This window comes from Monopterus albus, unplaced genomic scaffold, assembly GCF_001952655.1.
Source record: "Monopterus albus unplaced genomic scaffold, M_albus_1.0 scaffold96.1, whole genome shotgun sequence".
NCBI classification, from domain to species: domain Eukaryota; kingdom Metazoa; phylum Chordata; class Actinopteri; order Synbranchiformes; family Synbranchidae; genus Monopterus; species Monopterus albus.
The window spans coordinates 2,539,952-2,556,532 of NW_018127976.1; the positions used below are offsets into that span (position 1 = coordinate 2,539,952).

At 39.4% G+C, this 16,581-nt stretch overlaps 1 protein-coding gene across 2 annotated transcripts in view; it reads left to right on the forward strand.

Moving 5' to 3' along the window:
- palmdb (palmdelphin b) overlaps nt 1-16,013 on the forward strand; it is a 56,223-nt gene extending 40,210 nt beyond the window's left edge. For both annotated transcript variants that reach the window (XM_020608945.1, XM_020608946.1), the window contains 3 exons: nt 10,642-12,952; nt 13,062-13,153; nt 13,297-16,013. In XM_020608945.1, coding sequence (XP_020464601.1) covers nt 10,642-12,952; nt 13,062-13,153; nt 13,297-13,374 — 2,481 coding nt within the window. In that variant the 3' untranslated portion in view covers nt 13,375-16,013. The remainder of the gene's footprint in view (nt 1-10,641; nt 12,953-13,061; nt 13,154-13,296) is intronic.
- The last annotated feature ends 568 nt before the right edge of the window (nt 16,014-16,581 follow it).

Genomic DNA, 16,581 nt, shown 5'->3' on the forward strand with positions numbered 1-16,581 from the left:
ACCACTAAGCTTGGAGATTAAATGTTTCCACAGAGGTGGGCTTTCATGATAATTCACAAGGTTCTTGTACGCCTTGATTATAGCGACATCCTCATAAAGATAATCACTTTGATATTTCTCATCTGGTGTGTGCACTGACCGCACAAAGACACTAAGAGAAGACATTGGCCTTTTGCCTCTGGAAGAAATTTACTTTACCAGAAAAACAGCAGCATGAGTTGTTTATTCAGGCACTAAGAACAACCTGTGGACATTTTCCTGACAGCAGACCTCCAGCAGCCATGCAAATTAGGAATGCTGTGTGTCAAAAGCAAAGATATAAGACCTGTACCAATGATAATGACATCACAGGGGATGAATAGATGTCTTTAGAGTTGGGTCTCACCACTTTAGAGTACTTACATGTAAGCATGCATCTGCACAGAGATATTTCAAAGATATTTCAAAATAAAATGGCAGGTAAGCGTTTTAGTGTGTTCAGTGCTTTTACAAGCTGTTTGGTGATAACATGTTTGGATGTCTCGTAGCAATGTGGATACTGTGAAGCCTGCATGCAGCACTACCGTAATTACCAATTTTTGGAAGTATGGTTAATTGATTTTAACTATAGTGGTGGTAGACTGACAGCACAGTGAGAAAACAGTAGACAGAGCAGAGCTTTTCTTAACAGTTTAAATAAATGTAGCTGAATTTTACAAATAGTTAAATTCAGAAAAACATCTTGTAAAGCCAGCCATTCACTTACTTGTCTGCAGTTTATTGTCATGCACATATGTACTTATATGTATATGAAAAGCCAATTAAAACCCCAAATTCCTGTTTAAATGGTAGAAAAATCAACGTACTCTGAGTGACATATACCTGGAAAGACCATAGACGTTATGTAAAAATGGACAATGACTCACCTCGCCCTGCCACTATGCAAAAATATTGTGAATATTGCAGTCAGATTGTTCAAAGCTTTGACCACCAAGCAAAGCTGTCAAATCCTCTGAAACACACCTGTTTTTATATAATCAAATAGCTTATTAAAAACAAGCTTACCAGAAAAATGATCACTTGAACACATATTAGCTTGATAATATCTACCAAAAGCAACAGAGATCACCTCTGGTGAAAATCTATTTAATTTACACTTTGAGTTTTCAGTTTGCCCCATGTCCCATTTGCTAACATGCAGGGGTAAGTCAGGTTTCATTATTGCCCAACATATATTTCAGAAATTGAATTTCAAATGTACGTAATGTTGTCAGGGTCGGCCGGTAGAATATTAACAATGTAAAGAGCGGATTCTATCATAAGGCTAGACGAGGCTAGTGTTCTGTTGGTAAGGCACAGGAGACAACAGACACTACAATAATCCAAGTGATAATCCAATTCAAAAACAGTCCGGATACAAAGCCGGCAAACACTAACACCCGAGGGATCCAAAACGGGAGGTCAAAGAAGCCGGTCCAATAGTCGATACACAGATAAACATACAACAATGAGGAGGGCTAGGCAGAAATCGGTGGTCAGAAACAAGAATCACAAATACAAGGATAACACTGGAAAGTCTACATGGAGTCAAGAACAATCTGGCAGCTTTCCAGTGGAGGGAAAGCTGCTTATAACTGTGTGAAAACAGGTGTAACTTATTGAGTGCCAATGAGAGTAAAAAGTCTGAAACTGAGATGAAACGAAAACAGGACGTAATGTCAAAATAAAAGCACGAGAACGGAAGCTGACGGGACAGAATCGTGACAAATGTTTAATCAGCTTGGAGAAAACTGAGTAAGACTCAGACCCACTTACTTAAATGCATGTAAATGCATTAAGTGTTATTACTGTTTTAACATCAACAGCTCATACAGTAGGTTCTCCAATAGCAACGCGCAGGACCTGAAAGTCATTATATGCCCTTTTCAGACATGCACTCTTTTGTGTTAATCTGACGGCATCTGAACATGTTGGTTTCAAGTCTGAATGAGTCAGTTCAGTTATGGACTTGTTCTGTCTGCCAGGGCTTCTAGCCTTTGGTTTTGGTTGTTTTGTGTAGCTTTATATCTCTTCAGTCTCATGACAGGTCTGCTAATAAGACCGTCAAATTTGGGTTCCTTCAGTCACCAGTCCACCAAAGCATCACCATGGATGGTATATGGTAGCAGTGTTTGAGTATTTTGTTTATATCTGCCCATGTTATTTGGAACAGGGGTGGCTATCTTGTAATTCATGGTTGGAGGATTGGAGAGGGAGGTTACGGGGACAGTGTAAGCCATTGGTTTTTGTCACTGGGGAAACCTGAGAAGGAAACAGCTGTGGAGGTGGTGGTGGGGGGGGGGAAGAAGATGAGGGCACAGCTATGATTCCTGTACAGAACCTGCTGAAGAACTGGTTCAGCTTGTAGGCTCTGTTCAGATTCCCCTCATTTTGTTCCCATAGCCTGTGACCTTTGAGTTTCCTCTGCATGCTCCTCAGAAGCTCCCTGTCCCCTTCCCTGAAGGCTCCCTTCTTGTTCAGCAGCTCCTTCATGTCTTTGGTGAGCAAAGGTTTATTGTTTGGAAAACAGAAACTGCCCCGGATGGGGTGGTGTTGTCCACACAGAAGTTCTTGTGGTTACATGCTGCTACTGTTACGGTGAGTGTGAAGTACTCGGTTGTGATCTGATCTGTGGGAAATGAGTGGCAACTGTGGGACAGTCACAGCTTCATTACTTTCTGTCACACAAACTACTTGGAAAAAAACACATTACACACCTGATTGAACCCAGCCCACCTGTGGGAGAGTCCTGTGTTTTAACTACCAGCCATCCACCCCTACATATACTGGGTCATCTAACTGTTTCCTTTGCTCATGTCATAATTATTATGCTTGCTGGAGGCTGACAAAATATAATACATAACTGTTGGTAGTAATAACCTGCTGGTTAAGAAATAACCTCCTTCTTGGGGGTCTCAGAGTAATTTGTATGTAACCTTATAAATGCTCCACTGTTTTTAAAATAATACAGTGAAGTTATATTGTAACTCCAGTTCACCAGAGCACACAACCAGTGGATGTGTCACCTACTTTATCTAGACCCACAGATGTTTTTGGTGGGATCAAACCATCATAAAATTTAAAATCCCATGTAACATATATCCCCATGGTAGCAACAAAGTCAACCTACAGCATGTCTTTCTGAAATTTGATTGTTTGAAGTAATTGTAACTTAAGAGTGACTGCAGCACATTAATGAGGTTGGATTGACTTTACCTGGTGCCTAACATAAGTAATCCGGATGTCTGCAGGGTGTCTGTTATTTCACATTATTTTGTGCACCTACTGATGTGTAATTGCGTAATTTGGTCTCAGATCTGCGATTTCCACACACCGGCTGAAGATCACTTCTGCCTGCATCTTGTAAGGACAGATGATGCATCCTGAAGTGTGCCAACACTGTTTGGCCATATTCATATTTATAACCACATACTGAGGACTAATGTATATATCTTGTTTGAAAATAATCTTTATCCATTATTACACATACTGCATTTCATGATACAAAATAAATTATTCAGAGTGAATTCTAGCAGATCAGTTGTGGATTTAGGGTTATTTTCAAGTTGGTGTGGCCATTAAACTACATTTGGGTACCTGTTCTCATCCTAGTTTATGCACTTGTCAGGAAAATTGCAAATGCACCTGTGATAGCAATAAAAAGATTGTCTGAGCAGGTGTTTTCATTATTTTGGGTCAAAATAAGCATCAAAATTGCCGTCACATGGCCTCAAATGCACCTTTCCTCTGACCTCAGTGTAAGTTGCATAAAGACTGCAGCTGATGCGATGCAGAAATTGCACAAGAAGGGAAATAGAGCCCCTGGAGTCATTTTTAACAGGACACACTCTGTTTTTTCCATAATTAAAGAAACAATTCAACACTTTGGGAGATACTGATAGATCAGCTTACTATGATCAGCTGAGGAGGTTAGTAGATCAACTGTCTTTCCAGAATATTCTGTGGCTCCAGGATGTTATTAGCCTAGCTAATCACAACACTTGAAAGAGGTGGAAACTGCTAGCTTAAAGCCTAAAGGATTAACACAGTCATGGCTGCACAGAAAAAATAAATGTTGTGGGCTGTAGTGTCTTTATTTTATGTGTATAAATATATAGGTTACATGGGATACATACTTTGGAATTGTGTGTGCTCATTCCATAGGATTAAGGGTCTTATGAGTTTTCCAGCGAGCTGAATTAGGACATTTGTATTTACCACTTTTCCTACGCAATCTGAATGCAGGTCTGCTTCCCATCATATTTCACAGCCTGCTGATGAGGTGGTGAGGGGGAGGTGGAGGAGGTGACAGCTGAACAGAGCACTAAGTGTCAGGCCTGTTGATGGTTACCATGGCACTCAGTCTGTCGCATGCACGTGTCAGTGTGTGTGTGTGTGTGTGTGTGTGTGTGGAAACAAGCATGCTATACTGTGGTCTGCCCTGACCATAAACATATTACAATGATCATCTAATCATGAACCTGAGGAGGTTGAACAAAATCAGTTTCTGAATACATCAGAGTCAAAAATAATCCATCTGAAATGCTGAGTCATGTTTCATCATACCTCACCCAACTGCTAGAGGACTCTTAACAATAAAACATGACTTGAAATACTATATGTTCTTGAACAAAATGACCTATGGAGTCATTTTTATGGGTTATACTCCACAAATTATGTAGCACTGCAGCAAAACACTGTTGGTTACATCTGCATATCAGTAAGGTTTATTTGAAAGGATGATTTCCCTGGTCTGTGCCCTGCAATGACATCCCTCAGTTTGGAAAACATGACTGGCTCGGTGAAAATTTGAAAAAGGCACCACTGAAAGATCATAGACATCATCACATCATAGATTTGCTCTTAAGAGACATGTAGGTGTGGTTTAACAACGTTTTTGGTACGGACGGTTTTTGTGGTCCAGACCTGTCACACAAGACATCTACAGAAAGCTGTCTTTCTCCATACCAGAAAACCTGAAATCATAATACCACAATGTGAATTCATTTGGAGTGTAAATATAAAACTGAAAATAGCTCAAATAAACTTTATAAAACAAACCTAAAGGAAAACATCTGTTCACCAGCTCATCATTTGTGACTAACAATTCACTGAGAGGTATTTTAGATTTCTTCATTTTTATGGCTGTATTTCAGAATCTTCACTTATATTACAGTAGTTCCTACGAAAATTCTCCCCCTCCTCTTCTCACTGCCTCAGGACCTTCTGCAGGATCATCCTCTGTTCCACTATAATGTGTACAATCACCTACTGCAGGTTGTAGCATTCTCTTATCTAATATCTCCATGGACTGCTTTCATTTATAAAGTTGGTTTGTAGCATTGCTTTAACTTTAATAACATTAAACAATTTACTCTTTATTTGTGTCAAAATCATTGGCAGTTGTATTATTATTAACATTTTTTCATTGTTTTTGGTCATCTGACATAACTACTGGCTAAACTAAAACTACTACTAGCTAAACCTCTACCCACACTTATCTCTCTGCTGATTTCTGAAGGACAGTTTTACACTGTAAAACTGATGAGGATCATTGATTCACAAAAAGTTGAGGAACATTGTTCAAATGAGCAAACACTGAGAAAAAAGATAATATATACTACACACTGTTTACTGTCAGACACTTCCTCATTTGATGCAGTTGTCACACGTTGAGGTATTGAAAGGGCAGACAGAAGAAACTTTGCTTTGTTTTCTTTCTGATTGGTCATTTCCTCTGTGAAGATTGTTTGCACGTGCAAACATCACCCAAGTCAGCGATGTGGCTCGCTGGTGGTTTGTTAATTGTTTTTGGACAACAATGAAGCTCTACTGCACAGACAAATAAGCTAAATCAGGTTCGAGATTCACAATTGGATGACCTTGTGGTTTTATTCTCTGTATGGGATTTGTGGGAAAAAAATAGAAACCCACCTGTATTATCTTTTAGGGCCTGAATAAATAGAAGTTATCAGACACAGGTAAACACTCCTTTTGTTTTAGCCTTTACAAAGGCTAATAACAAAATTAAATATTTGTTTCCAATTAGAAATATTTTGGCATGTTGATGCAAAACCCTTCCAAGTTACCCAGTCGCAGAATACTTTGACTGCAAGGTAAATTGTAAACATATGTAGGAAGTTGTGCTGCACATCAAAAGCTTCATGTCCACATAATATGAATCTAGGTCTTTATATATTAGACTAAAGCCCCTTTCACCCATTTTGACCAAACACTGTACTTTCATTACTCCATGAACATACAGTATCAACCAAACAACATCCATCCATTATCTATACTTCTCATTCCTGAATAGGGTCACAGGGGGGCTGGAGCCAAACCCAGCTGACATTGGGCGGGAGGTGGGGCACACCCAGGACAGGTCGCCAGTCTATCACAAGGATGACACTTGGAGAAACCACACACACTCAAACTCACTCCTTCAGGCAATTTAGAGTCACAAATCAACCTACGCTGCATGTCTTTGGACTGTGGGAGGAAACCGGAGTACCTGGAGAAAACCCACGCAGGCACAGGGAGAACATGCAGACTCACCAAACAACATGCTATCCACATTTTTATCAGTCATAGTATTTAACCTATTTAAATGAAGATATTTGTCTGTAGGTTGTGTGGCACTCCTGACTGATTGCATTGAAAATTCCATGGCCTCTTGACTTTCTTGAATAGGTTTCTCAAGTTTGTGTTGATTGCATACATAATCATTAAATTATGGTGATGCTTCAAGTGAACTGCTCAGGGCATAAATGTTGTTTGCTAAGGCACCTTGCTCACTGTGACGCACTTCCAATGAATCTAGAAAGCCTTAAGGAGCTCCTAAAGATAAAAAACTAATCACGATGAAGAAAACATTCGTCAGGCACTCATAGTCAGAGGAAGGAGTAAATATGCACTGCATGCCTTTGGTTAGTTGTGCATGCAGTATATATAAATGATATTCGTGTAGAGTTCACTTCTGTGTTGACACCTCCATGTGTGGAGTGGTCTTTCATAGAAAAGCTTACAAAAAGACATTCAGAATTACTTAGAATTACTTTTAAAGTTTACTGTTCTTAAAAATAACAGACTATCCTTCTGAAGTAAGGCACAACAAGTATAAGTGCTTCAAAAGGTGTTATTGTAGCAAGCTGACGATTTGAATGAAAATTCTTTGTATGGAGTGAGTGAAAGGACATAGCTGTGATCATTCTCTTGTTGTTTCTGCTGAGAGCACTTCTCTTTGCTGTTCTGAAACATTCTGCTCAGCAAGACAAGCAGAGAAACTTACCCACTGTCTGACCGTGTTCAGGTGTGGGTTCTTGTATTGTAAAGAATAAAACTAGTCAAAATAATTTTGAAAACATATTTGGTACTAAAACATAAGTTAGCTAACCTTGATATTTGATAGTTATGTCTATATTTATTGTGTAGATCATATTGACCAATACATCTGATTGCTAATTTGCATGGTTTTAAATAAAATTTAAATTTAAATAATCTTTTTTGTATTTGTCCCGAAATTCATTTCAGTTATTAGGCAATAGCTGTCCAACTCACTTCTGCCTCTTTTTGTGTTCTTGCTTGTGTAACTCCATTATCTCCTTGAGGAGTCATTGTAGAAAAGCTTTTACCCATGTAAAAAAAAAAAGTCAAGAACAATGTAGTGTGTGATGGTTTTCATAGTGACTAGTAACAGTAATGTAATTGTTGGTGACTGTGTGAACACAGGGTATATGGGGCCCAGCTAATCATCTTGCAGGACATTTAAGCAGCGTGTGGGAGGCAGGCCCCATCCTGCAGTCTTGAGAACAAATATAATGCCATCTAATTTAGTTGCTTTTGATATGCTTCCTCTTGACCCACACATAACCCACTTAGGGAAACATTCACTCAGCATAGCAACAGCACAAACAAGATAGACACCACCATCCATTCCCCCACGGATGCATCTGCGAGTGTTTCTTCGCTTGGCACAGAACATTTAAATGTCAGTCTTGGACAACTTTAGTGTACTTCTCGCATTTCACAAGTTCTACTGGAAGGTTTGCCAAACTCACATTGTTGTGCTTACAGTCACAATAACATCCTGGAGCGTTAGTGAACCAAATCTGTGTTCTTGTCTGTAGTGCTGATAATGACAATAACATTATGATGGCCACTGTGAAGTTTTGTATTGACAAAATGTATTATTGCCACAAATAAAATCTTCAGTCAGATAATTCAGAATTTTGTATGGCTCACAACAAGTGTAAATGTATATATAATCAAGCAGCACTGGATAATGCTCAATGAAGACTTCAATCACATCTTACTTTCTGGTTCCCTGACCAAAAATATGTGGACTGTGCAGTGAGGGAGAATAGAACCACTGACCTCCTGCATGCAACATGAAGGAGCCATACAGCTCCTCTGTCTTCTGCCCACTTGGCAGATCTGACCACAACCTTATACATTGAGCACCGTGCTACTTTCTCGAACTAAAAGGAGCCTGAAGGTTTGGTTAAAGATTTTATGGGGTCCCTCAGGATTGTTTTGAAGTGACAGACTGGACAATTCTCTTGGAGGACCACAGTGAGAACACTGATGGTGTCTTGCACTGCTTTACAGGCTACATTAGTGTCTGTGAGGACAACATTGTACTGCCCCATATAGTACCCTGTTTTCCCATCAGTATTTCCCAGATTAACAAAAACAATAAGAGCCTCCTCAACAGGAAAAAGAGGGATGGGTCTGATGGATATTCTAGGGGACAGAAGTCGGTAACAGACTTTTGACTCTGTTCTCTGTACCAGTCACACATCAAAATGTGGGATGCCATGATGTACAGTGTCTACTCCCACCTGGAGAAACAAGGTATTACTGTGGAAGCACTTTTAACAGCAGTCAGCTGCATTTTCTAGATGAGAACCTCCTGGATATGCATATGAACTCCAACACTGTAGACTGGATTAGGAACCTTAAAGGCCCTCAGCATGTCTAAAGGCATCAGTAATGAAGAGTACAGAGACCTGATAAGAGAGCTTTACAGCCTGGTGTAACAGTAAGTGCTTAAAGTTCAATATCAACAAAACCAAAGAGCTGATGGTTCGAAGTTGCAGAAGGCTGCTGTCCCCTTTGTCACATCCTTGGAGAGGAGGTTAAGATTGGGGACCCACACCGGTACCTGAGGCTACCCATAACAATAATCTGGACTGGTCTACCAACAGGAGGAGGGGACAGTGCAGACTGTTCTTCCTCAGATAGTTATGCTCTTTCAGTGTGAGCAATGGGCAACTGAAGATGTTTCATCAATCTGTGTCCGCCAGTGTTCTGTTCTGTGCTGCAGCATGCTGAGGAGGTGGCATCATGTTTGCTGAGGCACTCGCATTCTGACTGATTAGGAAGTGGACAATCTGGCAGAGATGAGGTTTGGTGATTAAGATCAGGGCCATCTTCAGCAACCCCTCTATAAAGAACTGTGTCAAGGTTCTGACTCGGGGAGGACCCAAATGCAGATACGAACTGATGTTTGTTAACAAGCAAGGTTTAATATAGACAACAAAACAAAAAGACAAATATATCAACTCAAGAGCTCAACCTCACAAAAGGCAACACAACAGCATATAAAGAAAAAAGGCTAAACAGCACCATCAGGGAGCAAATAATGAAACTGTAAACATGTAGCACGACTAATGAACCAAGGGGTGCAAGGATCACAACAAACCAAAATCCAAAGGTAGTAAGCAGGAGTCTATATCATCAGAGTTCAAAGTCCCAAGTTAAGGCACAAGTGGGAGAGTCAAAGAACCTACTGAAGACAAGCAAAACAGGAGATAATCACATTGAGGTGGGTACAACAAGAGCAAAGCAGGGTGTGGTGGGCAGATGAACCAGCAAACTGATAGAGGGAAGTGAAGACAATATAGAGACATGAAGACAGTGAGCAACAGGCGAAGGCAATGAGTGTTAATCAATGGCCAGAGTAAAGCTGAGGCAGGTGAGATGACATGGAACAGAAAATGCTTTCAAAATAAAAGTGCAAAACAAGAAGTAGTCCCAAACTATGGCAGAGTTAAGTCCAATGTAAAGCTCATTCAGCCAGACTCGTCCCACCAATGAGCAAGGTGTAACATCCACAGCCATTAGGCTGTTCAACAGGAACTGTGGGAACAGTAAGAAGCACTGACAACAAGACCCATCCAAACCCCCCACACCTCTGGAATGTAAATACTTACATAAAAACTGTACAACCATTACTTTACCATTGTTTGTATTTATTTATTATAATGCATACTTTTCTTATTGGGTTCTGCTATTTGTATTTTACTGGGTTAATATGATGGCTGCTACGTAATCTTGGACTATTGGACATCCTGTGCAAATAATTTTACACAAATACCATAATGTATAATTGCTTAATTCTTTGTTTAGCTTTATTCTAATTAATTTTATTGTATTAAAGTGTACTATATAAAACAGATGCTCGGCTTTTATTACTACACTGTAACCAGCTTTTCTCAATGCTGTTATAAAACCTGAATTTTCCACTGGGGATTAGTAAAGTCTTATTTTACCTTACAAACAGCAGTTCCCTCTCTTGCAACCATAAAATAAACCTTTTGTCCTTGTCCTCTCTTTTCACAGAAAGCTGCCTTGGTTGATGGAGAGGCTGATGGGAAAGAAGTGAACAAAGGCTGCAGCAAAACTGAGAACTCCATTTCTGTCACCATGGAAACCAGCAAGCAATCAGAGCTGCTGATGGACTGCGAAGTGGAGGTCACCTTGGCTGATTCACCTGAGAAGAGGAAGGAGCAAGATTGTTTAGAGACAGAATCATCAGATTTCCCAGAGGAAAAGGCGATGCTTGGCACATTATTAACTGACTTGCCAACCGGAACGCTTGAGATTGATAAGCCTGACTGCTCTGAGACCAGTGACTGCACTGAAATTCTTTGTCAAAATCAAAAGGAAGTGTTGATATTAGAGCCACGATATGAAGAGCTCAACAGGAATGAGTCAATCACCTCATCTGTGTCTGACACACTCTCTAGTCCTGATAGTGTTTATGAGAACGAGGCCCATCTTAAGAGGCAAGACACACCAGGACAAGATCCTGAGCAAGAATATATCCCTGACCTTGAGCAGGAACCTGAACCAGATCAAAACTATCAACAAGAACAAGACCGTGAACCACAGCAATACCCTGAGCAGGAACAGGTCCCTGAAACAGAGCAATACCCTGAGCCAGAACAGGACCTTGAACAAGAGCAATACCCTGACCAAGAACAAGTGTCTGAACCAGAACTAAATCCTGACGTAGAACCAGAGCAATACTTTGAGCATGAAGACAACCTTGAACATGAGCAATACCTTGAGGTAGAGCAAGATATTGATATAGAGTTCTACCCTGATCCAGAGCCTGAGGCAGAGGATACTGAGTTTAATTCTGAAGATGATGGTTATAAAAATCTGGCAAGAGACACAGAGGAAGACCCTGAGGCCTGTGAAAACCTTTTTGAGCCACCCATTACAGAGAAGTCAACATTAGAAGAGTGCATTAGAGAAGAGATAAGGTCAAATGCGTCCAATGAATCCTGCCATGACCTTGACCCTGATGAAATGGATGAATGTCTGAGAGTTGAAATTGCAGCAGCATCCTCAGATAGTGAGACTGACGAAAAATGGAGAACAATATTCTCCTCTTCAATAAATAAAGAAGATGATGACTCCTATTTAGATAGTCTTCAGCTAAGTGCACAAGAGCTTTTTGTGCAGAAGGTTGAGGTTACAGACCTTGAAGTGCAAGACAATGATTATGAAGAGGTTTGTTTTGAAGTTCCACAAGTGGAAGAAGTTCTGGAACAACCTGAGGAAATAATTTACTTTCCCACTCCTCCACAAGAGGTTAAATATAACCCCTTAGGTCATCAGAGTTTGACCAAAATCTCTGAGGATGACAGTGAAAATGGTAGAGATGCCAGTCATAATCACGCTAACCAAAACCAGCAGATCAGTACAGATCCAAACAAGAAGCTGCCTAAAGACTTTTGTGTCATCCAGGAGACAAAGAGCGAGAATGTTAGTACAGAGCATGTCGACTTTCAGCTGGCTCGTAAACAGTGGCGGGAAATGGAGGAGCAAACCAAGAACAAGATTGTCTTACCTGCGACCAAGCCCAGCTTCCATGGCAGCCACAGCTTCATGTATACTCCAGTTCGCAACATTGAAAGAACTCATAAGAAAACACATGATATGGAGAACATAAATCTGGTTGGGGATTATTCACACACCCAGTTTAGCCCTTGCTCAGAGGATTCTGGCCTGGATGATTCCAGTTACAGGTCTCCATGTGATGACCCAGAAACACCGATTGAAAGAGAGATTCGTATATCAATGGAGAGGGAGGAAAACTTCAGGAGAGAGAGAGGCCTCTCCAGGATGGGTAAATCAACTGATTGTGCTCCATCACGGAGTATTCCCAGATCCAGAAGCACTCCACTCACACCATCATTCATTATCACCTCCTCACCCACTAAGGAACCACCGGAACGTGAAGTCTCAGCAAACAGCGTTATCATACTTGACCCTAACAACGATTTTACCTCCAGCCCCAGACATGGCAAAGACCATGTGGGAGCTCGGTCCACTGAGTGGCGTTCTGAGGACAGCAGCTCCAACCTCATCATCCTAGAGACATCCAATCTGATTATTCGCAGTGCCTCAGATTTTTCCCTCAACAAAGCCTGTGAGCAGCCCCAGGAAAAAATGTTCCTAAACAACCCCTTTTTCAAGCTGCGTTCAAGGAGCACAATATCACTGGTGGATGAAGAGATTAAGATGGTCAAGCAGAGGGAGGAGGAGCTGAAGAAAGAGAGGGCAAACCTGTATGGGCAAGAGGGCTTCAATACAGAAAGGGTGTCAAATCACATGGACACTTTGACATTTGACAATTCAGGTATGTCAGAAAAATACAGAGCTTAGGACAAAACATTATTTACAAGACTGTATTTTATCTCTTTATGTGTATATTTTAAACTAATGATGACCTCTGGTGCTTGCTTTAGTTGATGTACCAGTGAAGTGCAAGTCTTCTCCATCTTCACCAATGAAAACAGCCTACAGGATGGATCGCACTGTCTTGTCCTGTGATCACAGAGTAAGCTCAGCTCTAGCACAAACATTTTCTTTTTCAAAATCATATAAATCTGATTTTATGAACACAGTCAAAAACAATTGTGTATGCTTGTAAAAGAGGAGGTAAAGTAAATGCTTTAACAGCAGGTCAACTGTCTTTTTCAGTTTCCAGAGGCCACAGGAGGAAGACACATGAGTGCCATGGCTCTGCGCTGGGAGGTGGGCAACTTTACAAAAAAATGAATGAAGAGGAATAAATTAACCCTAAACCTAATCCTAATCCCAAATCATTCAAGTTAGAAACAGTGTTGCAATTGTTTGCTTCATGTTGTGACATAACCGAAACTCTCTGCTTCTGTGACGCTTTGGGCAAAAATAGCAAGACACTGACAATGTTTGTGGTCATATTAGTTGCACAGGAAAGAAAAGAAGCTGATAGAAAAAGTATTACAGTATGGACATGAACAACCCTTAGTTCTATCCAGAAGATATACATTATTTTCGCATGCTACCCACCCAGCTCTGAATTATATTTATATAGCTGGGAAACTGCTGTTTTTACTACTCTACAACTTGAACCAATTATTGAAGTAGTAAAGTAATGTTTATGACAAGACCTGCAAAGACGGTGTCAAGACAGGTTTTCCATTTAAATTAAATTGCAAAGATTATTATGGAAACAATGTATAATTATCTATTGAAAAAATTATGAATACATTAATACTAAATACTAATATTTTGAACTGTGACAAGTGGCCAGAGTATAAATGGAATAATTCTTTTTTGGTAAGTGCAGATATCAAAGGCAATGCATTCTACAGAGAAAAGCCCAAGTTATCATGCATAATAATTAATGATTGAATGTTTACTTGTGGATTATCCCTTAACTGTTGAAGAACTATTTAAAAGATCCAATCCAAAAGTGCCAAAGCTCAAAAAAATACTGCCATTAGAAGAAAATGATCCCTGACTGGGCATTCATTATAATCTTAATACAGAACTCACATGTCATATGTACACTACAAGAGTTATTGGTCAGTGTAATTAGAAAGTGCATCTGAGGTTCAGTAATGTGAGTCACACAGGTGGCCACTGAGTGTAGGTTTACTGCTAATATAACACTGCGTGTAGTGGTGTGCCTCCTTTGGACAGTGTTTTCTTTAATGTAGCCATTTAAGGTTTGAGGTAGAGCTCTTTAGATGCAGTGCTAAATGCTACAGTATGCTGTGTTCATGCAGCTAGTGTCTAAGTGTGACTGCCTGTTCTTTGGTGCCTGGTAGGTATTATATAGCAGTTTACTAGGATCTGACTACCCAATTCTGCTGGAAACTAGGATACTGAGAGCACTGAGATTGAACCAAAACAGTAACATATTGAGCCAGAAAACCAAAGTTTTGACCCAAAAGTTGCTAAAATAATATGTACAGCTGAGGGAAACTGCAAAGTTGGTGATTCTCTGTGGGTTTATCACTAAGAGCAAAGCCTTTCATAATATTTACAGTTCATATGTAAAAATGAAAAAATATGTTGTGCAAAATAATAATAAGTGCAGCTTTTAGGCCACAAATAAGGGAACAAACACCAACAACAAATGTGCCTGTAACTGAGCTTTGAACCCCAGTTTTACACACTAGTCGCTCTAACAAGTATGGAGAAAAAAGTTTCAATACAGTTTCTATACATACATACACATCACATGTGACTGCTGTATTAAGATGACTTGGAAAAATGTGAACCTATTCTATACTTTATTTAAATGATTTGCTGGCAGTAAATTGTAAGCATATGCTAGACAGGTGTTTTGCTAAGATGCCTAAATGTATTGCTGAGTCCACACTTTGCTAAACTTTTTCTTGACATTATAAATGTAAATCAGATTTTAAAAAAATATTTTGATGTTATTGTATGTCTTGATAAAGCAAATGCTACATTGCTATACATGTATTAATTGTATTTTTGTAATATGTTTTTTTGCTGCAAATAATATTTCAGGGTGAGCTGGATTGGCATAGGTCAGCTTCTGTATACAAAATATATTATTCCCATACCTTTCACAGAATAAATTCATTTCATTCAAGAAATTCTCACACAGTTTTAGTGAGAATAGATCAACTCTCAGGACACACAACCATTTGAGTTGTCTGCCTGAATTAGCACTGAACTCCATATTATTTAGTGTGCCCTACAGTAGGACAATCAAATAAGTACCGATGATTGTGCTGTCACAGTACTCAGAACTAAATGAGTCACTGTGGACTTCTGTTGTCTGAAATCTTACATCAGCATTTTGGAAATTCGCCATAATAGAACAGGTTTCCACAAATTGAAATATTATATTCTTTACACACTAGCATTATAAATGAATGTTAACATAATGTGAAGCTACAACATATACATACAACACATATACTTCTTGTATAGGTTCAATCAAATTATGACTTTGTTGTCTAACGTTCAGTATTTCTTTCAATTTTTATATAGCCAGGTATTTCTAGGACAGTATGCATTTTAAAGCACTTTTTGGTGATTTCCTTTATTCTGAATTACATAACCACAATCGAGACATTTTCCAAAAAGATTATCTGAAATATCAACACTGGTATCTGCTGATTCTAGTAAAGAAATGTTTATTTACAAATCCATCTTATAAAAAAGTAGCTTATAAGAGCTTGGTACTCTCTTGACCTTCAACAGCATTGTTTTACATTTCATGTTTGTATGCTTCATTGTTAAAGTATAGCTTACAAATCTCAAGGATTGCTTGCTGATGTTTGAACATTCTATAAAAGCCCCTTACTGGGGTTCTATGGAGGGGCTTTCAATTTGTATTCTTCATGCAAATATTGAAGAGATTAGTGCAACAATAAAATATGTATGTGAATGATGTTGGCTAGCTTTATTTTTTGGGGCACATGAATGTGCCTATTATGAAATTACTTGTGTATAAAGATGACATTTTAGGGTTGCCTTAGAGAAACGTTGCTGTTCAAACTGCCCAAAACGGAAACTATTTTCCTGGGGAGTATAAATGTGCTCAGTAAATTTCAATGTAATCTGGCCAACATTTTTAGATATGTTTGTGTACAAGTGGTCTTTAAAAGCATTATGATTCCTCCTAGATCTTTTGAGAGGATGATCAACTATAGCTAATTCTTGGATAGTTTAGCCATTAGATTTTTGAATAATATATCATGAACCTACACTACCGCGGGGTACCGCTGGAATTTGTATGACAGGTCTCATGCAATATATCCCATATAATTGGAGGTGTTCCCATTAAGTGACACAAAAATCAGGGAGGAGAGAATAGAAATTTATAGAAATACCCTCAAGCGCCTGATTTACCATGGCTGCAACAGAGGGAACTGTGACTGAGATTTAACATCAGGAGAAAGCAGGTGTAAAATTTATAGCCCTGTTATCAGTGTTGCAGCTGTTAGTCATCTGTTA